Here is a 26828-nt window from a genome sequence, read left to right as displayed (position 1 = left end):
CCGCTGTCAAATATAGTGTTACTTGTTAATATATTTTGGTGTAAATATGCCTTAATACAATGAGAACAGCTGCGGCTTGTAGTCCATTGCGGCTTATCCATGAACAAATGCCATTTTCATGTCAAATTTGGTGGGTGGCGGCAAACAGAAACGTAAATATCGTTTAATCCATCTGCAGGTGACAGGGACATCATGATTTTACGACACTATGCGGGTGTGCGCTGGTCCTCATTGGAAACGCAGTCTTCCTTAAGGCAAAACTCTACCGCTTTCCACCGGCGTCGCTAAAATCAACCAAAACTGACACTTACCTAGTGTCACTTTAAAGGCTAAAGCAACATTGCATAATCTCTCTTAGTAAACAATGGTCAATGAAACCATATAATGTCATGTAACAAAAGCCAGTTAGCATCGTGCTAACATTGAATGAGAAGCGTTGGTTTTATAATAAACCTTCAAAACACTTCATATTCACACAGAGCAGCATTGCATACAAAGAGAGGATAACAATAGGCAAATAATGTTATTTCTGTGAGACGAACAACTAATACGGGAGGTTAGTTGGGGACAATCTCTACCCTTTTTTTCTGGTTGCTAATTCTGCTTCTCTCCTAGTAGACCTCAGTGCTGCTTGTTACATTGGCTGCTACAAAAATTATTCAAAAATAATTGCTTAACATCTTTGAAATAGCTTCCGTGTGATCGATAAACCGACTGTACATATTTACAATTGACCATATTACATTTTATTCTGTTTAAATTTTCTGTGGTGTACATTGTAAATGCGAATCACTAAACTGATTATTTTGCCATCGTTTTGAGTTGTACTTGAACCCATTCATATTTACGCAATCTTCACTATTCTATTCAAATGGCATCTATCTCAGAAGCGGTAAAATCAGGTTTTAAGCTGTTAAACTACTTAAAGGTTGTGAATTATGTTGGGTAATAGATCTTAGTATGGAAGATGAGTGGGGATGAGAGCCAAAAGTGCTGGATGCAGTAGTCTGTCAGACTGTATGACACACATCAGAGCCAACAGCCAGTCCACAACACAGCTACCGTTAGTTGCCGAGTCTGTACATAGTATCGAGCCGTTTTGTTGTAAGTAGAGTGTGAAAAAGTTTATGTCATACTGGTTTGGAATTGGATCTTTCTGTTTGGAAGTGCTTAACAGCTTGTTTCTCTTCTCCTCCTCTCATGTGTGCGTACTTCAGTCGAGACAGTGACCTCTCTACAATCATCTCCAACCTGCACCACAGCAGACAGCATGGTATGCCTGAGGGACAGTCAGTGTCTGACCACAATGCCAGTACAGGACACACAGGTAGGACCTACAGTGACGTTGCGTGTGGTTAAATCTGGCAGAGTCCTTTAACGTGTAAGCGTTCCTTTGACTCTAATTTGTGCGATTGAGGATTTTGCCATAATCTTATTACTTCTTCCCGAAGGTCGCTCCCCTGTCACTTAAAGTTTCATAGCACTCCAGGATTGATTTAGGGGTTACCTAAAACTCCCGTTTTAAATTGCCTTATAATAAATAGCGTTGTTTGCTATTAATCCAAACAGTCATGTGAGCAGAGGAACCATGGTGTGCTAAGCTAAGAGTTTACAGACAGAACACAGCATTTAATCGCAGCTATTTGTCAAGTAGCCCGAGCCTGTTTTGCTGCCATCAAAGACATATGGTTGGAAAACAACCTCACTAATCAACTATTAACACGGTACGTTTGGATGTTTTATGCCACTCGGGGTTAACAGTGACATGTGTATTTAGTTTTTAAATAAAAGTACACCAATTTCATTCACTATTAGATGCGCAGCACTTAGTAAACACATTAGCCATTTCACTTGTGATTGCTCGGTTCACTAATGTTAGCGGCTGGTCTTTTATCATGCAATCCACAGTTAATTGTTAGTTTGAATGCTGAAGTATTAAATGGATGGTAACGTAACAAATACCGTAAAACTTCCAATATAGATATTCAGTACAGTTTAGTTTTACAACGGATCACACGCTGGAGTATCTGTATCGAGTAAACAAGGAAACATGATTGAATTCTAATAATATTGCCATTAAATGCATTGGTTTATATGCTTTATTATGATTTTATCATTTAATGTGGTCTTTCAATAGTTTATGTATTAAATTTATGAATGTTGATGATTCCAATACCCACAGATTTTTTTCATGTTAAAAAAAAATATATTTTAATATTGTTTTAAATATTGAAAACTAATATCTGATGCCAGTGGAAGTCAACAACCTTTGGCATGTCTTGTAGATGGCCGCCATTGACGGCGCTAGACGTCCATTTGAATGGTCAGTGAATTACCTCTACCCCTCTAAATGGCATCAAATGTGTTAAAAATAAAATGCAAAAAAATATTATTGCTGGAATGATTAATCGATTACCTTGTGTAATTTGATTATAAAAAATATTCAAATTAAATGTTGCTGCTTTGAGTATTTATCTAATTAAAGTGGTGTTGTAATGATTTGTTTTGAAAGTGTTTGCATTGAATTTTATTGATTTGGGTGGATACACTGCCCTCTAGTGACAACAGTGAATATGACATAACTCATTCACATGGCTGTTAAGACCCTGTTAAGATCAACATAAACTAAATTTTTGTTTGAGCTAATGTTTTTTTAATGCATTCATAATTTAGTTTATTGGTATATTTAGCTGTTTATTAATGAAATAAAGTAAAAAATATGACATATAATACATGTTTTTGGATAGTTATTTTGAGATTTTGGGAGTATTTAGGGATACTTAAAGGGTTAATTTACGTGGAAATTCAGGTTACGTCGCTAGCGTAGGAGCGGAACTTGTTCATAACCCGGGGACTACCTGCATATAATGCCGAAATACAAGGACATTGCCAAAAGAAACAAAAATATATGCGTTTTATACCCTGCAAAACTCCTGCAAAAAGCGGGTGGAAGTACTGTAAACAGTACAGTACTGTAACATGTTTGGAACTTTTGTTCAAATTAAAGAAAAATAAAAAGATTTTTTCCCCCGATAGTATGTGCATATAAATAGTTCCAGAGTAAACGAAACAGTTTTTATCTATTCAAGCTCAAATTCTGATCCAGTTAAAGTTTGGTTGTGTATAAAGTTTTAGGGTTTTGGATTTCATGACTTGAATGAGATGGAGAAACTATACTAGTATTATATAATGCACGTATCTTTTAAGGCAGTAAATATTTCTTTACTCATTATCCGTACCGCTTATCCTCACGAGGGTCTTGGGACACGCATGCAAAATGCAGATTTGGCCAACTCCCTAAATTTGCCCCCGGAGTGACCCTGCTTTTCTCATCCTATTAGCCTTTAGCACAGCAAGTGGCAAATAAGCTCAGACCCAACACCTGCATACCCTCTCTCCCTGTTTGCTCATCTCTTTTGTCTGCAGGATTAATTGGCCATACGGTACCTGTGAGAACAAGGAATTGTGGGTAGAAGGTCACTGCTTTTAGTCAGGTAGATTCCTACACCCCAGTTTGGGTTAATCACGCTCAACGTGATGAACAAATTAGAATGCTGAATGAAAGAGGACACAGAGGGGCCATTTAAGGTGCATTTACTGACGGCACCGCAGCTGACCACATTTTGCCTTCTCCAGAGGGGGTCCGGGCCCCGAAAATCTGTCCGTTTGAGCACTAAAGCGCGATTTAACAAGGCTGCTTGCGCGCCTCGCTCCATGTCTGTAAACAAGTCCAATCCGATCAGTGCCTCTAATTCTGTCTGCCAGTGAAATTAGATGCACAAGCATTCACAAGCACACTATTACTCACAAAAAGCAGATAGCTGCATGGCTGCGTGCCCACGTAAAATCAACACAGGTTAAGAGTGACGTCCAAATACGCACGTGGGTGTCTATGTAAGCTTTAGAGCTGGGGATTATTTGACTCGTCTGTCCTGCAGTGTTTTTCTCCTCTTATGTCAACTTTGTAACTTTACCGTGAAATGTGAAAAGGGAGCATTAAAGTGTGCACAAACAAAAACAGGAAGTAGACGAGGCTAAAGAAAAAGGTAGGGAAGAGCAGACACAGGAGCGAGAGACGCTGTGATGGAAGAAACATTTGGAATTAAGTGAAACGGGAAAGGGAGATGAATGAGTGTGGTGGCGGCACCGAGGGAGAGCTGGCGGCAGCTATGGTGGCGGACAGCGCCGCCTGTGTGTGTGTGTATGTGTGTGTGTGTGTGTGTGTGAAGGGAGGAAAGGAGGTCGTCTCCGTGCCGGAGTAGGCCGTTAATTAAATCTGAGGGACAGACAGGAAGGCTGCCTCCCGCCTTCTCTTCTCTTTTCTATCCCTCCCTCCCTTGTTCGCGCTCTCGCTCCCCAGCCGGCGGCTATTCAGAGGGTCTGTGAGCGGCGATGGGGGGATGCGGGGATGAGGCGATGGAGGGAGGGGGGCCGTGGGGGGGAGCATGGGCGCCGATGTTGAGAGTCTGGCGGCCTGTGGAGACTGTAAACTGTGGCGCTGTGGTCAGGCCGGAGACTCAAACAGGCAGATAAGGTGTTTTTTGGACTTCCTCCTCCTCTCCCTCCACACAGACGCACTCCCACAGGCAGTTACAACTTGTTGGTGTGTGTTTGTGTGTGTGCGTTCAACGTGTGCATCTTCCCAGTGCGGTTTTAAGTGCCTGTTTTGTTTTTTTGTTTGCTTCTGAATATAGAACGTAGCATGTTTTGCTTTTAAACTAGTAGCATCTTTACTCATTATGTGATACAGTATAAAGGTAATTTAAAAAAAAAGAAAAAGAAAACCCGTAGATTTCGTGTGCTGTAGAATAGACAAAAGGTGTGGGTGGTAAATAAGCATGCATCACAGAGAAGGTTCAAACATTCACAAGTAATTCACTCTTAATAGTTATTTGCTTTGTCTATTTTTGGTAAGTGTGAAAAAATAAAACCTTAACCGGATAAAGATCTGGCATCCACATACAGTGGGGCAAACAAGTATTTAGTGAACCACTCATTGTGCAAGTTCTCCCACTTGAAAATATTAGAGAAGCCTGTAACTGTCAACATGGGTAAACCTCAACCATGAGAGACAAAATGTGGGAAACCCCCCCCAGAAAATCACATTGTTTGATTTTTAAAGAATGTATTTGCAAATCATTGTGGAAAGTAAGCAATTGGTCAATACCAAAAGTTCATTTCAATACTTTGTTATGTACCCAGTTTGTTGGCAATAACGGAGGCCAAACGTTTTCTGTAACTCTTCACAAGCTTTTCACACACTGTTGCTGGTATTTTGGCCCATTCCTCCATGCAGATCTCCTCTAGAGCAGTGATGTTTTGGGGCTGTCGTTGGGCAACACGGACTTTCAACTCCCTCCACAGATTTTCTATGGGTTTGACATCTGGAGACTGGCTAGGCCACTCCAGGACCTTGAAATGCTTCTTATGAAGCCATTCCTTGGTTGCCATGGCTGTGTGTTTGGGATCATCGTCATGCTGAAAGACCCAGCCACGCCTCATCTTCAATGCCCTTGCTGATGGAAGGAGATTTTCACTCAAAATCTCTCGATACATGGCCCCATTCATTCTTTCCTATACAGAGATCAGGCGTCCTGGTACTTTTGCAAAAAAAACAGCCCCAAAGCATGATGTTTCCACCCCCATGCTTCACAGTGGGTATGGTGTTCGTCGGATACAATTCAGTATTCTTTCTCCTTCAAACACGAGAACCTGTGTTTCTACCTAAACGTTTTATTTTGGTTTCATCTGACCATAAGACATTCTCCCAGTCCTTTTCTGGATCATCCAAATGCTCTCTAGCGAACCGCAGACGGACCTGGACGTGTACTGGCTTCAGCAGGGGGACACGTCTGGCAGTGCAGGATTTGAGTCCCTGGCAGCGCATTGTGTTACTGATAGCAGCCTTTGTCACTGTGGTCCCAGCTCTTTGTAGGTCATTCACTAGGTCCCCATGTGTGATTCTGGGATTTTTGCTCACCGTTCTTGTTATCATTTTGACACAACGGGGTGAGATCTTGCATGGAGCCCCAGATCGAGGGAGGTTATCAGTGGTCTTGTATATCTTCCATTTTCTAATAATTGCTCCCACAGTTGATTTCTTTACACCAAGCGTTTTACCTATTGCAGATTCAGTCTTCCCAGCCTGGTGCAGGTCTACAATTTTGTCTCTGGTGTCCTTCGACAGCTCTTTGGTCTTGGCCATAGTGGAGTTTGGAGTGTGACTGACTGAGGTTGTGGACAGGTGTCTTTTATACCGATAATGAGTTGAAACAGGTGCCATTAATACAGGTAACAAGTGGAGCCTCGTTAGACCTCGTTAGAAGAAGTTAGACCTCTTTGACAGCCAGAAATCTTGCTTGTATGTAGGTGATATACTTATTTTCCACTCTAATTTGGAAATAAATTCTTTAAAACTCAAACAATGTTATTTTCTGTTTTTTTTTTTTCCACATTCTGTCTCTCATGGTTGAGGTATACCCATGTTGACAATTACAGGCCTCTCTAATCTTTTCAAGTAGGAGAACTTGCACAATTGGTGGTTGACTAAATACTTATTTGCCCCACTGTATGTTGTTATTGACTAAATACTTATTTGCCCCACTATATGTGGATATCACGTTTTGAGTCATATTAAAATTTGGTATCCAAGTGTGGCCTCAAAATGTGATATCCACTAACAATATGTGGATGCCAGGTCTGTCATATATTGTTATTAGGGCTGCAGCTATTGATTATTTTGGTAATCGATTAAGCTATCAACTAGTTAGTTCAAATAATCGGATTAGGAACATTTAATGCGTTGCATAATCAATTTTAGGAGATGTAAAACCAAAGCTTGCTAAGATTGCACTTTCAAAAGAGCATTAAATGTGAGTACAAAATAAAATTCCCGAGTGTTTCTTCAAACTATGCAGAAATGAACTTTCTTTAAAAAAAAAAAAAATACCTGAGCTTAAAATGAATAAATAAGGATCTAAGTACAACAAATGAACAATTGGCTAACTTGCATAGCAAAGGTCCGCTAGCTTAAATGCTATAAAATGCAAATTTTTTTTTACAATACTCGTTACAAATCCTTCAAACACATAATCCCCCCCAAAATGGCTAAATATACCTGTGCGCTTAATTATGAATGCATAAAAAACATATTAGCTCAAACAAAAAGCTTACCTTACATTGGTCTTAACAGGGAGCAGCTGGATTCACCCATGTTAAATAAGTCATATCATATTCACTGTTCCTACTAGAGGGCAGTGTATCCACCCAAATCAATAAAACTAAATGCAAACACTTAAAAAACAAACCATTACAACGTCACTCTAATTAAACGAATGCCGTACTCAAAGCGGCAAAATTTGATCCGAAGCTGTTTTTCTAATCGAATTACTCGAGTTAACCAATTAATGGTTGCAGGACTAACTGTTATTAATCAAAATTTTTAATGCACTTCTTCTGAATGAATAAAATTATAAATCAAATAATGAATGAAAACACTCTGGTTATATAACACTCCGATTTTTCCCCTTTAAATTTCATTGTATTTGACTCATTGCTCATTGTCATTGTCATTGATAACAATAGACGTCCAGTTCATTTAAACTGGGAGGCTGGCTGTGAATGCTCATATTTTAGTGCCATTGACGGCATTAAACATCCAATTGATTTTGACTGGGATGGCTTGAAGCAGTCAAAATGGATTGGATGTCTAGCGCTGTCAATGGGCAGGCAATGAGTACAAGCTCATTGCTCAAACCTTGGAGTGGCTGCACGTCAATTACATGAGTTAAAGATAACAACTACTTAAAGTTGTATCTTCATCTATTTACTATTTAGAGACTTCAGTGACCCTAACATGCATGATTTTGGAGGAAGCCGGAAAGTCCCCACAGGAAGGCTGGGACAGGATTCCAACCCATGACCTCAAAGCTGTGAGGCAGACATGCTAGCCACGTGATCGCCACGCTGCCTGAGGGAATGATTGGTCACATTTTATTTGAATGCAAAATCAAAGTAAAAAAGTATTAGAGATCATTTGAAACATACCCATTACATTAGCCCATGCCACTAAATTGATGAAAACACACATTCTGGTGGGAATTCCCATCAAATTCACATGATGGCACTTTTAAAAACTGCAATACCCTTGAGCGTAACCATTGTTTTGGTATGATTATTAATATGCAGGAGCAGACCAACAGGTGTTGTACGTCACACATTTATGGGTGGTGAACAGTCAGATTTAATAAAGAACACAGATGTATGATTATTGTTTTTTTTAAGTGTATTTGCTTTTATTTACAGATAAAAAAAAAAAAAAAGTTGTACAATGGAGTATTAGGGCCCAAAAAAGAAACAAAACAAAAAAACTACGAGATTAAAGTCGTACTGTAACTACAAGAAAAAAAAGCCATATTATCACGTAGTGGTAATGTAGCTGAATAAGCCGCTATGCACGTTACGTACATGTACCATTGCTGGGAGTTACTACGAAGCATTAATATAAATCCTTCTAGTGATTATAATTGGATGTAGATGAACCAAAAGTTAAAGGATTTCCTTATTTCCATAGCACAGTCTAAAACAAGGATCATCATTGTTTTTTGCTCCAAGATCTACTTTTCAAGAAGACAACCAGCGATGTACCTTAACTGCGGGGGGGCTTGCATAATGCACTTATGTTGGTATGTTGCTCACACAACATAATTAACTATGTACATTAAAAAAAAAAAAAACATTTAATTGTATTCGTTTTTTTTTTTTTGTTTGTTTTTTTTTTGATGCCACGATCTATCCACATTAGCGTTGTGATCGACTGGTAGATTGCAATCGACGTAATGAGCACCCCGTTCTAAAATATAGACGCAGGAGATGCACAATATTATTCCAATTCCTATTACATCATTTACGTAAAACTACGTAAAGCTACGCCTAGTAATTCACTAATACGTCTCTTAAAACTACATAAAGCTAAGACGAAGTATTAGTATAAATCATTCTATTGATAGTAATGTAATGTAGATCATTGGTCTCCAAGCCGGTCCTCAAAGGCCCGCTGTGGTTGCAGGATTTCATTCCAACCAGACAAATGACTTTTTCACCAATCTGGGTTTTACAAGTGCAATCAATTGATTGCTGTCAGGTGCTGCTTGTTTTAGCAGAAACCTCTTTGGTTCAACTATCTGTGCTGGATCGGCAGGAACAAAAACCACGACCCACAGTGGGCCTTTGAGGACCGGGTTGGAGACCACTGATGTAGATGAGTCAAAATATGCCCATGACAGGATCATGTCATAATTATGACAGTCTGATGACGAGGCTGTCATAACTAACTGTCATTAACTAAAGGTGTGTGAAATTTCCGATTCTTAAAATTATTTGCGATTCGTCCGCTGAAGATTCGAGAACGATTCACAAACATCCATATTCTGATTATTTAAATATGCTAAGTAAAGCAGAACTAAAACACAGCGCGGTCTTCAGGACGCAATGAGTAATGGACCGAGAGTAAAAAACTAATGCCGCTAGATTAAAAACTGCCGACAGCAGCTACAAACTTCGCAGTCGTTGCTACTATGCCCACATAATGCTACGGTAGATATCACATGTATATAGAACTAGATGAGAAATGACAGATTCAGTGGCGTTAGCACGTGTATTGAGAACTACATGCCAAATGACAGACTCACCGGAGTTAGTAAACAGCCGCCATCTTAAAGCAGTAGACTTCTCGGGAAGGCTCTTTTGTAGCGAACCTTCCAAGTGAACCTAATTAACTTTTTATCTAAAATACTCCTAAATCGGCAAAAATTTGACTTGAATTTTGAAACAGTTTTTAAAATTTCACATGTCGAAAGTAGACAGAAGGGAAATTATGGAATAACGGGAGCAATTTTAACAACTTTTACGGTTTATTCACAACATTAAAATTAATTGAATGTAGTTTAAAGCTGCTGATACAGAATGAGGACTTGAGTATTTCATTTACTGTTTTGAACTGTTAACTTGATACTGAAATAGTTTACTTAAGCCTGAGAGGATTTTTTGTACTACTGTATTGGCCCAAATACAAGACGCCCCCTATTATAAGATGACCCCTTCTTTTTCCAGACTCAAGTTTGATAAAAGACTTTTTGAACACCAAATTATTATTTATACAGAAAATAATTACAGTACATCTGAAACAAATGATTATAATAATATATTTGAGAGAAAAAGCATGTTATTTTGCCTCACTCAGATGTTAATATCTGAACATTTAAATATGATACTTAAGTGCAATCACATTCGTAAATGAATGGCTTCTGGTTTTTGAAATGTAAATAAACCAATCTATTGTGATAAAACAACAAAATTGCAATAGCTGCATTAACCATCAGAGTGAGGTCTAACTGTAACTGTAGTCTTGAAACAAATCTGAATAAGGAAAACATTGCAATAAAATAATGCAAACTGGTTAAACTTGAGAGTAGCTGAGCTCTGTCATGACAGAACATTATTCCTCAAGTTCAGCATTTGCTTCAATGATATCTGGCGCCATCTAGCGTCGTGAATGGGTATAATGTCTAGACCCCGTATAAAAGACGACTCCCACTTTTTCAGTCTTATTTCAATGCAAAAAACACAGTCTTATATTCGGGCCAATACGATATTTTTGTAACTAATGTATGAACCATTAAAACCAGCTAATAGCTGTGGGGGGGTTGTGCATCAACAATCGATTTATAATCGAGTCGTAACCTCTGAATCGTAATCGAATCGTAAGGTGCCCCAAGAGTCCCGCCTCTAAATCCAGTGCAGGATTCAAAATGAGGGAAAAAATAGCAGTCTATAGTCTGAAAATTACGAGGTATGTACAGTAGATGTTTAGTCTGCTACATTAGCCCTGCGAAATAATACGATTTCTATTCTCATTGTAATAGTACGAGGGAAAAAAGACGTGTTATTGGTATGAGAAAAAAAGTCGAACTGTTAGTACAAGAAAAAAAAAAATCGTACTATTTCTACAAGGATAAAAGTCGTACTATTACCTAATGTATTTGAGAATAAGCAGCTACTCACATTTTTTTCTCGTAGTTACAGTACAAGGTTAATCTCGTAGTCCATTTTCCCCCTCCTTTATTTGGCCCTAATACTCCGTCATAAATTTAGGCATGATAATCAGTTTAGAAAAAAAATGGCATCCCTTATACTTGTTTGTATCCTTCTATTATGGGTGCACCTACAGTACTTAATCTAATTATGTGGGAACACTAAAAAAATCCACGAAGAATTGAACGTAGCTCACAACCGAGATCAAATGATTAGTTATTTGACAGCTTCTTAGGTTTTTTTTTTTGTTTTTGTGTGTGTGTGTGTGTTTCGCTAATCTAAATGCGCTAAGTTACGGCTTCTGCAAACTTCTTTAACACATGCAGCCACCTGTGCACCAGATGACTTAGCAGTTAGCGACACATTTTGTCCTCACGCGGCCCATAATTCTTCTTGAGCTCCACTTCTCTTAATTTCCTCCGTTCCCCCCCTGAAAAAAAAGATCAGGACAAACACTATATTGCTGTGTGTACTTTGTGCGTGTTGGCCGTGATGCATCCTCCCTCGGCACGAGCCCAAGCGCCCCCATGTCGCCCCCGTCCGTCTCCATCATCATACAGCGGCCCCCCGTCCCCTCCCTCTCCCAGCGGCATCGGCCTGTAAGCCAATCAATGACGGGGCTTTCAGGGCCGGCGGAGGCCCCGGCGCACGGAAGGAGGGATCAATAAGTTATTAGCACCATTCTGTCAGCTGTAATGTGGAGATTGATTGGGGGGCTGGGGCTGGCGGCCCACCCCACGTCCCCGCCTGTCACCCAGCCTTTCCTCACACAGCCCCCACCGCCCACCGCCCCCTTGCTGGCCTGATAAAGATGACAGATTAACGGAGTAAGAGAGGAATTAAGGAGTCTGGCTGTCTGAGCTGTCACCACGCTCCGTGCGATGGAGGGAGGAGAGGAAATCGGACTAGAGAGAGACAGGGAGCGAGCAAGGAATGCTGCCTTGCTTGATGGTTCGTCCTGATGGTGTCACATGAAAGACTGGTTTAGATCCCGTTGTTTCCTCTCTGTCTTTATCGGCTCTTTCCCTCTCATCTGTTTTTTCTCTCAGTAGGATGAATTGCTGGTATAAAACAGGTTAACTTGCAAGGTTGACATCTAATGCCACTTCGACATATTTTCGACGTCTGTACATAGCGGGGGATTCAATACAAAGTTAAGAAGCGGACCATTCTCTTTTTGCATTCAGCTTGTCGTAGTGCACCTCGCAATGATAAACTCTGATCTGATGGCTTGCATTTCCAGCGCAGGGTGTCTTGGCAGAATGGCTGCATCAGCATAAATAGTGGCCCATCCTAGAAGATTGACACCGCGTAACCTGCCAATATTTTCAAGACAGTAAACAAAGGACACTCATGGAGGACATCCAGTGTATTGTGTTCCTTCATTTTGACGAGCAAGCTTTGTTTTAGAACAATTGTGTTTTGGATTATTCTTGTTACTGCCAAAATCACATATGAGTGAGCATTATTTGTGCACTAGTAACAATTTACAATAAGGGTCCCCTAATTAACATGAGTTAAGGCATTTTTAGACAATAACTAATGTTTAAGTAACATTACAATAATTGATATAATTGCTTATCTAATATTTATTAATATATTAATTAATATGAGTTAAAGCATTAGTAAATGCATTAGTTAATGCATAACCAGACATGATAAGCACACCCAAAGAGCTCACTCGGAAAATACAGGCAACAATAAGCCTTGTACTTGTATATTGTGATATTAAAACTAGAATTTTCACCAGACTTGAAAAACACTGTTTGGGAAGACTGCGGTTGACTCACTATGACCATAGTGTATTTATTGGAGATGTCCCGATCCGATCACATTATTGGAAATTGGGCTGATCGCGCCATTTTTCAGAGGATCAGAATCAGTTGAAAATGACTGGATTTTTAATTAAAAAATAATATTTATGTTTTTCTGCTTCATGCTCATATAGCCTCTCACCCTCCCTCCTGAAAAGCAGTGCGACTAAACTGTTTTTCTTGGTCACCAGTGCATCTGGCATTTGGTACTTTAAGTTAATGATGACTGACAGGTTTGTTGCTTTGATCTGGCCAGAGACGCCTTGGTAGCTCTTCGATCACAAGCACAAATGTGTTGAACATCATTATGTTTGGTACACAGTCTGCAGTGTACTGTGGCAAACTTATTTATTGTGTAAGGGAGAGGTTGTTCTCGGCAACGTGAGCGCCAAAGCAAAAAAAAAAAAAAAAAAAATCCTGGTATCGAATCGGGACTTGGTATTGGCAGATTGTGAATCAGGTCACTTGGACTCAGGTGCAAAACTATGCCATCGGGACGTCTCTAGGATTCATATAGCGCTGTTTAATCTAGGCAAAGGTGATTTATCTGTGAATGATGAAGATTGGTGTATAGAGATGAAGATTGGTGTATATAAAAGAGATCCAGAAAGCCATGTCTCTGCACGGTTGCTGCTTTTATGAAGAAAAAAAGTTTACAATAAAACAAAACAATCGCATGTCCTGCGATAGGACTATTGCGCAAGCGCACATTGTGATGGCGATGTTCAAACGATGTATTGTGCAGGCCTACAATTAACCCTGAAGTTGTTTTAGGCATGTTGTAATGAAGACAAAATGGATGACTATTTACTTCAAAAATAATATTTTATTACAGCTTATTGATTTAACTGTAGTCAACAACTGTATCAATTCTTAAATATTTTTATCAATTGATTTAATCGATCATTTGTTACAGCCTAATTAAGAAGCTACTTTCGACAGCAAGATATCCGAAAATGGGCAAAAATGTGAATAGTTTTCCAAAGTAAATGCAGATTTTTGTTAATGTCCTACTTTGACTTAACAAAAATTTAATGAAGAAATCTGATTAGATTTACAACTGAGAAGTCATATATATATGTTATAATTTCAAGAATTTAGACAAGTTTAAGGTGACGAAGATCCTAAACGATTAATTGGTTATCTAATAGCTATCGATTAATTTGCTAATCGATTAGTTGTCGATTAATCAATTAATTGTTGCACCTCTACTCCAAGTATTTATCTGTAGCTTTGCCTACCATATTTCATTCTGATATGTCCACAAATGACGTAAGAGTAGCCTTTTTTTTTTTTTTTTTTTAAAACCTGTCCTGTTAAACTGCTTCGCCACTGAGAACGGGAATTCGACTGTTGTTCTGGATTGAACAGTTTAATGTGCCATACTCCTATGTTGGTTGTTCATATTGTTTTATTTATTGGGAGATAGCAGTGAAAAAGAACTAGTTTTAGGGGGACTAAAACTAACAACTAAAGCACCTTTCAAACATACCTAAACACCGTTAAAATCCCTGGGTTTAATCGGGTAGCCCTTACAGTATGTGTGAAAGCAATTTCCTGGATCGACTGACACAGAGGTGATATTTACCGGGTCGCGTCTTGGTATAATGTTTCCGGTATGTGTGGCAGCAGGCGTTAATTTCCCGTGTCACAGCGCGATGGCTTATGACGTAAATATCATGGCGGGCCGATTGTCATTTCCTCTTTCTTCGCATTAAGACGAAAAGCGGTAAACAAACATCGCAATTATCAACATGGCAAACTGGAATTAGCAAAATTAAACTGAAAACATAACAAAATTAAATTGTTACTAGATCGTAGAGCAGAGGAAAAGTGTCCACCATCTATCTTTGGAAATATTTGGTTTATTTTGTTGTTGATGCTGACCAAAAATGACGTAATGTCTGAGCGCTGAGTCGGCAACATGGGACAAGTCTGTGAAAGTGTCCTACCCGCGTTATTCCCGGGATGGCTCTGAATGTGTGAAGGCAATGTCGCGGGTAAATCCTGCGTCACCTTACACAGGAATTTACCTGATATGTCCGAAAGGGGCTTAATTAACACCTATGCTACCTAAGAACATAGTGGTGCTATCGTAATCTAATTATATTTACCTGTGGACACCATGTGAGAGGTAGTGGCTGATAACTGAGGGAAAAGAGGAGGGAAGGTAAGTTGGAAAGAAACGTGATTAGGGAGGTCGGGGCGTACACAATTCCAGCATGTGGGATGATGCGGGTAACCCAGTATTATGAAAATATTCGGTAAGTGATGATAAGTACACATCTTACTCGATGCTACCTGATCGCGAATCCTGGCACCGACAGTCTCATTTACCTAAATGTTGTTAGTTGCACCCAGTCATGCGTGAACCCACCTAGACGTGTGCTAGTCATGCAGTAAAAAATGGACTGGGGGGGCGCAAGTGTGTCCGTACACAGATACAGGTCTGGCAAATGGGCTGTCGCCATCTCCCCATGACCCAGGGTAGGTCCATAGAACATCCATGCCCTCATCAACCAGCCATCAGGGAAAGGATGAGGAGATGGCATTTTAGTGTCCTCATCAAGAAGAAGAGGAAGAACGAAGCAAGTGAGATCTTGAGCCCTCCCTCCAGGTGGTCTAAAAAGTAATGAGCAAACCCGAGGTGACGCCACCCATTGCTTTAACCTCCCTCCATTTGCTCCCCACTTCTCACCTGACAGGCATAATGTTTGTGTCTGCATTGGTGAAGGCCAAATATGGGGTATTTAGCCAGCGATTATTCAGTGCCATTTCGAACGGATTGGATGTTCATCCCTGTCAATAGCACTGAAATGTGATCATTGAATGCCAGAGATGTAAGTGCTTTGACTACCCCAAAGGTAGAAAATCACTGTACGTATAAGTGGGAGCTTTTAAAAAATTCAAATCACTGCACTGATGATCAAAATAATAACCACCCCCACTGCAGCGCATAACATAGCATAACAAGCACGTGATCGGGAAGAGCCCCGGGTTGCAAACTTGACTGTAAGCATCCTTAGTTAGTAAACGGCTTGCGCAGACGCTAGCACAGCTCAGGGCTGGGCATTAAAAGGGAGCATCAGTCCTCTAAGAAGCCCCATTTAATTGGCTTTAAAAGCTTGCCGCCCTCAAATCTCTGGCCCTCGGGCACCAGCTCTGGAGACGGCATGTCTTTAGTGAGGTCAGCTCGAGAGACGACTCAAGTATGTGTGTTTGATCATGAGCGTCTCCGGGCGTGGGTGGAAACATGCATTGTGCTTTTTTCGCTAGGTAGGACAGAGCCTTGAGTTAATCGGAATTGCTGATACCTCTGGAATTAGGTTAGGTTTTTCGAAGAGGCAAATCGAACATTAGGATTGTAAATGGTTAAAAAAAAAAAAACTATGTAATGATATCATTGTTTTCCAAAGTAAAATGCAGATGTTGGTATCTCTTTCGACTTAATGACAAAGATAATCCATCTGCTTTCATTTGGGACCAGAGAAATCAGAGGATATTTAAAGTATTTCCTCTGTTGTATTTTTCTTTATTGAAAAAAAATCTTAATCAAAAATATTGAGAATATTCATCATATATTCATCAAAAAGTTTTTTTTTGTCAAAATGAAATCACAAAAATTCAGAACATGATTAAAACAATATCAACTTTTAGTAGGATATGGACAATCTTTAGGTCAACCATAGACTTCACTCTCAGTTGATGGGAAACTGGGCGTGGGGCTGCTCCATAGGGGGCCTATTTTCACAAACTTAAAATTAAAATATTTTCAAATCCAAAGTCGCTAGCGACCTAAAACCCAAACAGGCATTACCCATGAGCAGTGGCATTAAAATAGTCAAAGTTCTTCCCTAATAAAATGCCGATTAAATTTTTTTTTATATAAGAATAACAAAACCTAAAATGGCTATAACATTCGCAGATTTTACGCTAGATGCGCAAAATTCACCAATCAATAGCAATATTTAACATATCACATAAGTTTTTGCCCGATACAGACTTACATTTTTTTTTTTAATTTAGTGCAATTTTTACTTGTTTTCAACAGCTAATAAATCACTCAACTTTTTTTAACATCAGAAACTTAATACTTGAGGAAAACAGGCAGAATCTTAATTCTACTCAAAGAATGCAAAATTTACATTTTTCTAAAGACAACCACAACTTATTAGGTTGAATTCCGATGTCACTACTGTATTGCCTCAGCACGTTTTGCTGGCTATCTGGCCCTCATCGTCTTTTGATTGAAATGTTACATAAAATAAAACACATAAAAGCCCATTTTTTTTTGTGGTACGGACGCAGAATTGTCTAAATTACTAGTTTTTTGCCCCAAAAACGGGCAGTTGGCCGAAAATTACTTGATTTGTATTTAAAGTTACGCTATTGTGCATGGATAACAAAATCCATCATCGGGGCCATCACAAAAGAAAGAGCTCATTAAGTTGAAAAATCCTTTTAAATATATATACACTCAAGAAACTCTGTTGAACACGCGGGAAACTTTTTACATACAGTTCATGGCGTTCGGGTGGGTACAATTAATTGAAAATAATGCACTGTTTTCCTATTCAGTATGCATTATCATCACCAAGTGGCCGTTGCCCTTGTAGATGCTACAATGTAATAATAATTTGTACATACACACACACACACATATATATATATATATTTATATATATATATATATATATATATATATATATATATATATATATATATATATATATATATATTAGGGGTGTGACGTACACACAAGTCACGGTTCAGTACAACAGGAAAAAGGCTTTTTTTCTTACAGCATTTGAAAGTTAGTTTGCATACCATTACACTCATATACAGTAGGTGAAATTTTCAAAAATGTAAAAAGGGTGACCTAGGTTTTTGTTTTGTTTTTTGGAATGACAAAAAAAAATCTGTTAATATAAATATATTTGATTTGAAAAACGTTACAGAATGGATCATGGTGCTTTTCAGCATACGCATCTTTCGTGGCACGCCAGGCCCACTTAGAGTGTTTGCTGCCAAAAAGCTCAATCTTGGTCTCACACAAAAATACACACGGTCCCAGGCTTCAACTGGGACCATGTGCTTTGGTCAGATGAGACCAAGATTGAGCTTTTTGGCAACAAACACTCTAAGTGGGTCTGGCGTGCCACGAAAGATCCGCATGCTGAAAAGCACTTCATACCCACTGTGAAGTATCGGGGTGGGTCAGTGATGCTGTGGGGCTGTTTTGCTTCCAAAGGCCCTGGGAACCTTGTTAGGGTGCATGGCATCATGAATGCTTTAAAATACCAGGACATTTTAAATAAAAATCTGTTGCCCTCTGCCCGAAAGCTGAAGATGGGTCGTCACTGGGTCTTTCAGCAAGACAGTGACCCTAAATATATGGCCAAATCTACACAGAAATGTTTCACCAGACACAAAATCAAGCTTTTCCCATGGCCATCTCAGTCCCCAGACCTTGTTTTGTTGGCAAAAGGGGGTTGTACAAAGTATTAACACCAGGGGTGCTAATAATCGTGACACACATTATTTGATGTCATAATTTTTTCTTTATGTGGGATTTTTTAGCCACTGAATGAATGCACTTGTATTGAAGGTTGGATTTTTCTCTTTTTTTCCATTAAGGTCCCATATTATTTGAATTTTAAAAAATATATATATTAGAAGCTAAAAAACACATCTTTTTCAGGGGTGCCAATAATTATGGAGGGCACTGTACTAGTATTTGTTCGACTCTAGTGTTTACAATACTTATTGCGTTTAAAAAAAAACAAAAAAAACAGCAACTATTGTGTTTTGCTCTGTAATATTATACCCTGTACAATACTTTTAACCTTTCGATGACACGACCACATCTTTTCTCTTGACAGGTCCACTTATTTGACATGTAAAATGTTTCCCGCGGGCATTTTTAAAATCATCCACGATTCCACTCAACCTCCGTGCGGTTTGGAATTCTAATTAAATTGCGAAACTCCATGGACTAAACCGTACAATCATTGGAACTATGACCCCCAACTAACTTTTTTTTTTTTTTAAACCAGTAAGAACCCTGAAAAGGTCATTTCTGTGAATAAAAATGCTTGTGGCCTGAAAGTGAAGTATTGAAAAACCATAAAGTTAATGCATGGAGGAAATAATGTTTTCTGTCAACATGCAAAAAAAAAAAAAAAATGCTGTTGCAACAGTTTACTAAAAACTAGGGCTGTCAAATGATTAAAATTTTTAATCGAATTAATCACTGCTTAAAAATTAATTAATTGTAATTAATTACAATTCAAACCATCTCTAAAATATGCCATATTTTTCTGTAAATTATTGTTGGAATGGAAAGATAAGACACAAAACGGATATATACATTCAACATACTGTACATAAGTACTGTATTTGTTTATTATAACAATAAATCCACAAGATGGCATTGACATTATTAACATTCTTTCTGTTAAAGGGCTCCACGGATAGAAAGACTTGTAGTTCTTAAAAGATAAATGTTAGTACAAGTTAAAGTAATTTTATATTAAAAACCCTCTTAATGTTTTCGATTTAATAAAATTTGTAAAATTTTCAATCAAAAAATCCATGCCGTTCTTCCACAGTGTTTTTAACTACGTAAGGTAATGATTGAAATACACCACAAGGTGTCAATGGCGAGTTTTAAATTACTTAGTAATCGAGCCAATGAGTGTGTTTTGTCCCTCGACTGATGCTGTAGTTCCCTGTTTACTGGTCCATACATTGTACACGGTCATTTGAGTGCTGGCTTCACAACGTACGAGACCTCTGATAGTTTGTATATTGTCACTAAATATTGCCATCCAGTGTATTTGTTGAGCTAAACAAAATTTTTGAATAGAGTTTGACCAGAGTCTGAGTAAGTTTTATGTGTATTTTGCATAGCTATTTTGATTGTAAATGATCATTATTTTTTTGAGCGATAGGAATATTATTTTTGATGTGCTTTCACTAAATGATACTTATGTTTCTTGTGAAGGAGTTGCCAAAGCCAACTAAATAGCCAATAAATGGCGCGTTCCACTGAACGCCTGTGTCCACCCGCCTTTCTCTGCCTCTTAGCTGTCAATGTGCAAAAACACGGCGTCATTGTAATCTGTTTGTGGCAATGCATGAGCGGGTCATTCCGCGCATGCGTTAAATGCCTCAAATATTTCATCGTGATTAATTTAAAAAATTAATTACCGCCCGTTAATGCGATAAACTTGACAGCACTGCTAAAAACCCTTTGATATCAAGCCAAGAAAGGTTTTGGACAAGACCTCAGCTAGTGACTAAAGTCTGTTAACTCAAATTATCTTTGTTTTTGTTATGCCTTGTTTTTCATGCACAAAAAAAGGTGATTCTGTGTGTTGAGGAGACAGAGCCGCTCCTCTCTTCGCAGAAAAAAAAAAAAAATGTTCCTCTCCACCCCTAAAAATACCCTCTGAGCAGCGAAGAGAAGGCAGGAAAAGGGCGAAACAGAGGAAGCAGTTGCTGCTGTGGTTTGTCTGACAGACTCTGCGAGAAAGCTGAGGTGTGCCAGTTAAAAACAGACAGAGAGATGACAAACGTCTTTTCCGTTCCCGCGACGCGGTCTGCATCTCCTACCTCCCTGATTAGGCCTGTATTGATTTGAGGTGTGTTTGTGGGGGTGGAGGTGGGACGACAGGTCTGGAAGGAAGGGAGGACCGGAGGAGACGGCAAGGAGGAGGCAGCAGTAGGGGGTGCTGTAATTGTACACAAGATGTGGAAGTGGGAGGAAATGTGTTTATTCATGGAAGGAACTCAGGTATAGAAGGAGAACAAATGAGAGGTGTTTTTTAATGAGGGATTTTAAAAGATTGGCATCGTGAACCTCAAAATACACACCACAACACTATTCTTGAGAAATTTAGTAAAGTTTGTACATAACCAAGGGAAGGAGGCACGCATGAAAATACAAAGCTATAGGGAAAAAAAACACAAATGACAAAAAGCCATCGCATAGAGAGAAACTAATGTGATGCAAATGTACTAAAACAAACTAAAGGAGGTGGATGGAGCCACAGAGAACGAAAGGTAAAACACGATCTAACCACCTACACTGTGAGGAAAAAAACAAATACTGTATACTCTACTAACACAAGGGAGCAACACAAAAACTGAAAACTGGTTCTAAAAAAAAAATGAAAAACTGGCTCTAAACAAGGCAGAGAAATACAAAGACAGGAAGCACAGCTGGATTGACCGGTACAGGAAGTTGCAGCCCGAAAGACAGCCCGCTTGCAAGAAAAGGACAGATTAAACAAACTCGTGGAGACAATAGTGAAGAGCGATTTGACCTTCCAGTGTGACTAAATTTAAAGGTGCGCTTGACTTTAATTTTTTAGTACCGTTTTTGATAACCTTGGATGCCATGTTACCAGGTTGGCACAGCAAATTGTATTGAAAGTAGGAGTGTGACAATATATCGAAATGGTGATGTATTGCGATTGTATCCCAAAAAGTTATCGATATACTCATGCCAAAAATCACTATATCAATTTAAAAAGGTTTCACTGTATGAAAAAAAAAGGAAGAAACAAGTTAGACCCTAACCCAAACCCTAACCTTAAACCTTAATCCTAACCCTTTCACTAGAATAGTGTCTGTGTAAGCTCAATGACTTCCATTGACGGTGCTAGACGTCCAATCCATTTTGACTGGGATGGTCAAAGATAGATTGGACGCCGTCAATTGCACTGAAACAGAGAATTTGCAGCCTGTCTTCCCGGTTTGGGGGGCATTTAGAGGTCACTTCATGGTCATTTTAGGGCATTTACAGGTCACTTCCTGTTGATTTTGAGTCACTTCCTATTCTTTTGGGGACATTTCCAGGTCACTTCTTGTGTAGTAACCCAAAATCAACAGGAAGTGATCTATAAATGCCCCAAAAATAAACAGGAAATGACCCAGAAATGGACCAAACTGAACAGGAAGTAACCCAAAATCAATATTACAGTATGTGCAGTGGTACCTCGAAATACGATCACTTTCGAAAACACACGATCTTTTCGACATCCGACGTCAAATTTTGAATCACCATTTGTTTTCTGGCAAGATGGACGCACGGCAGATTTTCTTGTGAGAGAAATCAACACGGGATCCAAGAAGGTTAGTGCAGGTGGTGAAAAAAAGGAAAAAGGTGACACCATGGCTCGCCAATACGGTCGTAGAATGTTTGCGATCTCAACGGTCCTCCTCCGACCTTTGTTCGCCAGTCTTTATAAGTTCAGTTGACAATTATTGAGGTAACCTCGCCAAAAAAATCCCCAGCTTCGTCAGGTTTTTAATTTTTTATTTCAGAACTTGTGCAACACAACACACCTACTGTCTGCCGCAGTTGACGCCAACAACAAATCATTAATCAGATGATTCAGATAATGACTGCACTCCCACGCGTCATTTTGGGCGTGTGCAGTCGCTGCTAGTAAACATTCAAAACAGCAAACATGGTGGAGCGCTGGCGTTATTTTACTGTATTTATAATATTTTTGTTTTAAATATATTTTATGGTTGCGTTTTTGTGCCTTTTGAAGCAAAAGAAAAAAACGTATGGACGCCATTGCTTCAAGTGAGCGGATACGTTGTCGTCCGGGCTGAGAAGTTTGTTGTCAAGGAAGTGCATTATTGGGGGTCGCCTTGCAAAACTGCGCTGCTCCTAGGGCCTGGCATTAATACTACATCATTTTCACACGCAATTGCGACATCGTTCGAATGGAGACGGAACCATGTAAATGCAAACATGAAATTTGTCGTATTCTTGGAGCGTCACCAAGTAAACGGCCCTTAGTACTTGGATAACACACTTCAATCAAAGGCACACTTGCCTTTATGCATGAAACAGTTGAAAAATATTGCCAACTGAGTAAAGTGCCTCTTTAAATACTATAATGCAAGAATGGCCAAAGCACTGTCCACCAGCACTTACAAAGGTGACGTTGAAACAATAAAAATAACAGGAGCAATTGTGCATTATTTTTATTTTGTATGTTTTGCCCGGTGGGCTTAAAATGCCCCCCAGGTTGTAGTTTGGACACCCTACCTTTAATGCTATCCTATCATCGTTTTTTTTGCCGACATCTGGAAAAAGAGGAGAAAAACAGAGAAAGTGGAAGACGTGAGATAAGACCTCAGGACAGCCTGTTTGAAGACGTTGGCAAGATTCCGAGACAGAACCCCTTGTCCTGTTGTCATACATGCGCACAAGCAAACACACAGCATGAGTGAGTGAGACTGAGCTGTCATCCAAGGTGTTTCAGGCCCCCTCTTAGCTCCGACAGAAAAGGCAGATCTCCATATGCCTGTGGCTTGCTTCAAATGGCTCTTTCTCTCTAGTCATTACTTTTTGGCTGGTGGTGTTTAACTCTTTTAACTCACACAAACTCATTTCCCAGCAATCATCCCATTCAGGTGGACAAACAGTAGTAGGGTAATATAAATGTTTTCTATACATTCTTTCCATCCATTTAAGCACTTCCTTTTTGTTTGTGTGTGTGTACAGATGACCTTCTAGGCAAAGGGAGAAGCTTCTCTCCCAACAGCAGTAGCAACTCTCCCTCAGACAGTAAGAAGTCACGCAGCGTATCCCCTAAAGGTAAGACCAAGGATTGCATTTTCAGTCTGAGTCAAATATCTAGAGTCATAGTTTTAGGGCTTGCTTGCTTGCTTGGCCAAAATTTATAAAAGCCTTGATATTGGAAATTCAAGGGACTGACTTGAGCTGCATAGCTAATTCTCTAAAGTCATTCTGATTTCAATCATCCCTTGCTACTTTGCGCTTCAAACTTCGCGCTCTCAGTCCATCGCAGATTTTTTTTCCAATGAAAAATAAATAAATAAATAGAGATGAGCTGTCCCGAGCCGATCGCTTAGTTTCACACTCCATTCCTCTCTCTGCTCCTTTTTGGTCAGGCAGTGCACTGGAGTTACTTGTGAAAGTTAACAATGATTGACAGATGTCTGGGTTTGATCTTGCCAGAGATGTGAACTTCAAAGCACCACATGGGTCAATCATAGTTTAACTTGGTAAACAGTTGCTGTGGCAACTCATTGTGTGTTAGTGAGCAGCTTGAGCGGATTTGAGTGGACGCACTCAATGAAAAATTTTATTAAGGCGAGCATTTTTCTACTTAATTCTTGTTTAAAAATAATTCGGTGGGACCGTCACATGTTTAAAAGGTACCATAATTATAACATTTGAATTGCTTAAAAACCATTTATTAAAATATATATAACATAATCTTTGGACTATACGGTGCACCTGGCTATAAGCCGCCACCCACCAAATTTTACACGAAAACGGCATTTGTTCATAGATTAGCAGCACAAGACCATAACCCGCAACTGTCTTCACTGTATTATGGGATATTTACACCAAAAGATATTACCCGTTAACACTTTATTTGACACAGCACCATAAGAATGTCATAAGACCAAATGAACCACCATACACAGCCATGAACCACCATTCATTACTTCAAGAAGTTTCATTTGCCTATCACTGCTCCATTGGGGGGGGACAATAAACCTCTGCTGCCAACATTGTTGGTGTCCAACATGCCTTCTAGCATGCATTGTAGCGCTACTGATGTGAATAACAATCAAAATTCATGTTCTGTTCTAATCCTTTCTTCAGTTTCTGTACTATTTGTTTCATTAATTGCTAGTTATGGTATTTGGTAACACTTAATTTGACAGTGGCACCATAAGACTGTCGTAGGAGAATCATAATTATGACATTAATGAATGCTAAAAACAGATGTCTTTTAGTGTCATCCGGCAAATTATCTCATTTTTGAATGGATGTAAAAGATCTGAACTCGACATAAAGGGGGTTAGTGACATAATTTGTTGGATGACACTGAATAACATCTGTCATAAGCATTCAGTACTGCCCATGATAGTATGACCGTCACAGTGTGACTGTATGACAGTCTTATGACAGTCTTATGACGCCGTTATCATATAAAGTGTTACCTATTAACCCAAATAACTCAACAAATAAGCCGCACTGGACTATAAATCACAGGATTCAAAATGAAGGAAAAAAGTAGCAGTTTATAGTCCGAAAATTATGGTATACATAAAGTTTTTGTTTTTTTTAAATTATTAGGGCTGTCAAAATTATCGCGTTAACGGGCGGTAATTAATTTTTTTAATTAATCACGTTAAAATATTTGACGCAATTAACGCACATGCCCCGCTCAAACAGATTAAAATGACAGCAGTGTAATGTCCGCTTGTTACTTGTTTTTTGGTGTTTGGCTCCCTCTGCTGGCGCTTGGGCCCAAATGATTTTATGCATTCAGCACAATGAGTGAGCATGGTGTAATTATTAACCTCAACAATGGCGAGCTACTAGTTTATTTTTTTGATTGAAAATTTTACAAATTTTAATAAAACGAAAACATTAAGAGGGGTTTTAATACAAAATTTCTATAACTTCTACTAACATTTATCTTTTAAGATCTACAAGTCTTTCTATCCATGGATCGCTTTAAGAGAATGTTAATAATGTTAATGCCATCTTGTTGATTTATTGTTATAATAAACAAATACAGTACTTATGTACTGTATGTTGAATGCATATATCCGTCTTGTGTCTTATCTTTCCATTCCAACAATAATTTACAAAACAATATGGCATATTTTATAGATGGTTTGAATTGCGATTAATTACGATTAATTTATTTTTAAGCTGTAATTAACTCGATTACAAATTGTAATCGTTTGACAGCCCTATTAATTATACCTTTGGGAAAAAAGTGAAAAACGTCATATATATACAGTATATCCCATGTTGAATCCAAATAAATACATTGAACACACACACAATCAAGACTAAAAACTTTTTTTTGTGTGTGTGTGTGTGGGAGTGCGCTACTTCATGGTTTTTCACTCATCGCAGCGGGTTCTGGTACCCATTAACCGCGAAAAACGAGGTATCAGGTACTGTATAGTTGAAAAGCTAAAATTTACACATAGTGTTGTTTTTCTAAAGAAAAGTATTTTTTGGGGGCACTGGTACAAACTAATGATCAAACTTCTAACTCGATCCATCACGCAAAACCCACAACGTTAGGTAAGCTAACTTCAATTTTTGCTAACCATTACCTGGTCGAACATTAACAAATTTTCATGCCTGTAGTGCATGTAAATTAAAACAGTAAAACGAATAGTATGCTATAGAAATGAATTTTTAAAACCTACAGTAAAAATGCTAGCTTAGCTAAACTAGCATATTGTTGATGCTGCATACTAAATAGTGAGCACAAAGTTAGAATTATCTAAAATTTGCTAATGTGCAAATATATTTATCTTACTTCATGTTTATCTACTGGTCAGTCCTGGGTGGATTCATTTGATAAGTTTGCATACTAGATAGAACTCCTCATAGTACACTTTTTTGTTTGCGCAAAATATGATGGGAGTCCGAGTGCATGATAAATCATGGATTGACAGGAATACCTTTGGCGATAGTGCAGCAATCCGGTCACCATCGTCTATTATTCATATTTCTCTTATGTGGCGTGAAACTGGGCGCCCGGCGCAGCCAACAGGCTTTTCCCTTTAGGCTCTTGAAGACGACTTCCTGACTGATGCATTATAGAGCAGGCAAAACCAAGGGCGCCTTACCGTACATCCAAATGTATCCCTGGAAATACTCTACTTCTTCAAAAAACTTAAACTACCGAAACATATGCTATGAAACTTTTTTAATGACGTTTTGATTAGCAAAACCATGCTAAATATTTAGAGCAATAATTGACCTTAACAGGAGCCTTGCATGGTGGTGCTTTTTGACTGATCAGTGCTCCTACCTAGCACTTACAGTCTTACTTTTAGGGTCCATCTCAGCCTCTGAAAGATGCATGTATATGTGTGCGTGTGGGT

General features: G+C 38.9%; 1 protein-coding gene across 2 annotated transcripts in view; it reads left to right on the top strand.

Annotated features, from left to right (window-relative positions):
• Nucleotides 1–26828, top strand: part of samd11 (sterile alpha motif domain containing 11) — a 130617-nt gene that overhangs the window by 49965 nt on the left and 53824 nt on the right. For both annotated transcript variants that reach the window (XM_057826818.1, XM_057826808.1), the window contains exons 4-5: nucleotides 1218–1327; nucleotides 23437–23529. In XM_057826818.1, the coding sequence (XP_057682801.1) occupies nucleotides 1218–1327; nucleotides 23437–23529 (203 nt within the window). The remainder of the gene's footprint in view (nucleotides 1–1217; nucleotides 1328–23436; nucleotides 23530–26828) is intronic.

Source organism: Corythoichthys intestinalis, chromosome 2 (genome assembly GCF_030265065.1).
Source record: "Corythoichthys intestinalis isolate RoL2023-P3 chromosome 2, ASM3026506v1, whole genome shotgun sequence".
Classification (NCBI taxonomy): domain Eukaryota; kingdom Metazoa; phylum Chordata; class Actinopteri; order Syngnathiformes; family Syngnathidae; genus Corythoichthys; species Corythoichthys intestinalis.
This window is presented reverse-complemented; position numbering and strand designations above follow the sequence as displayed.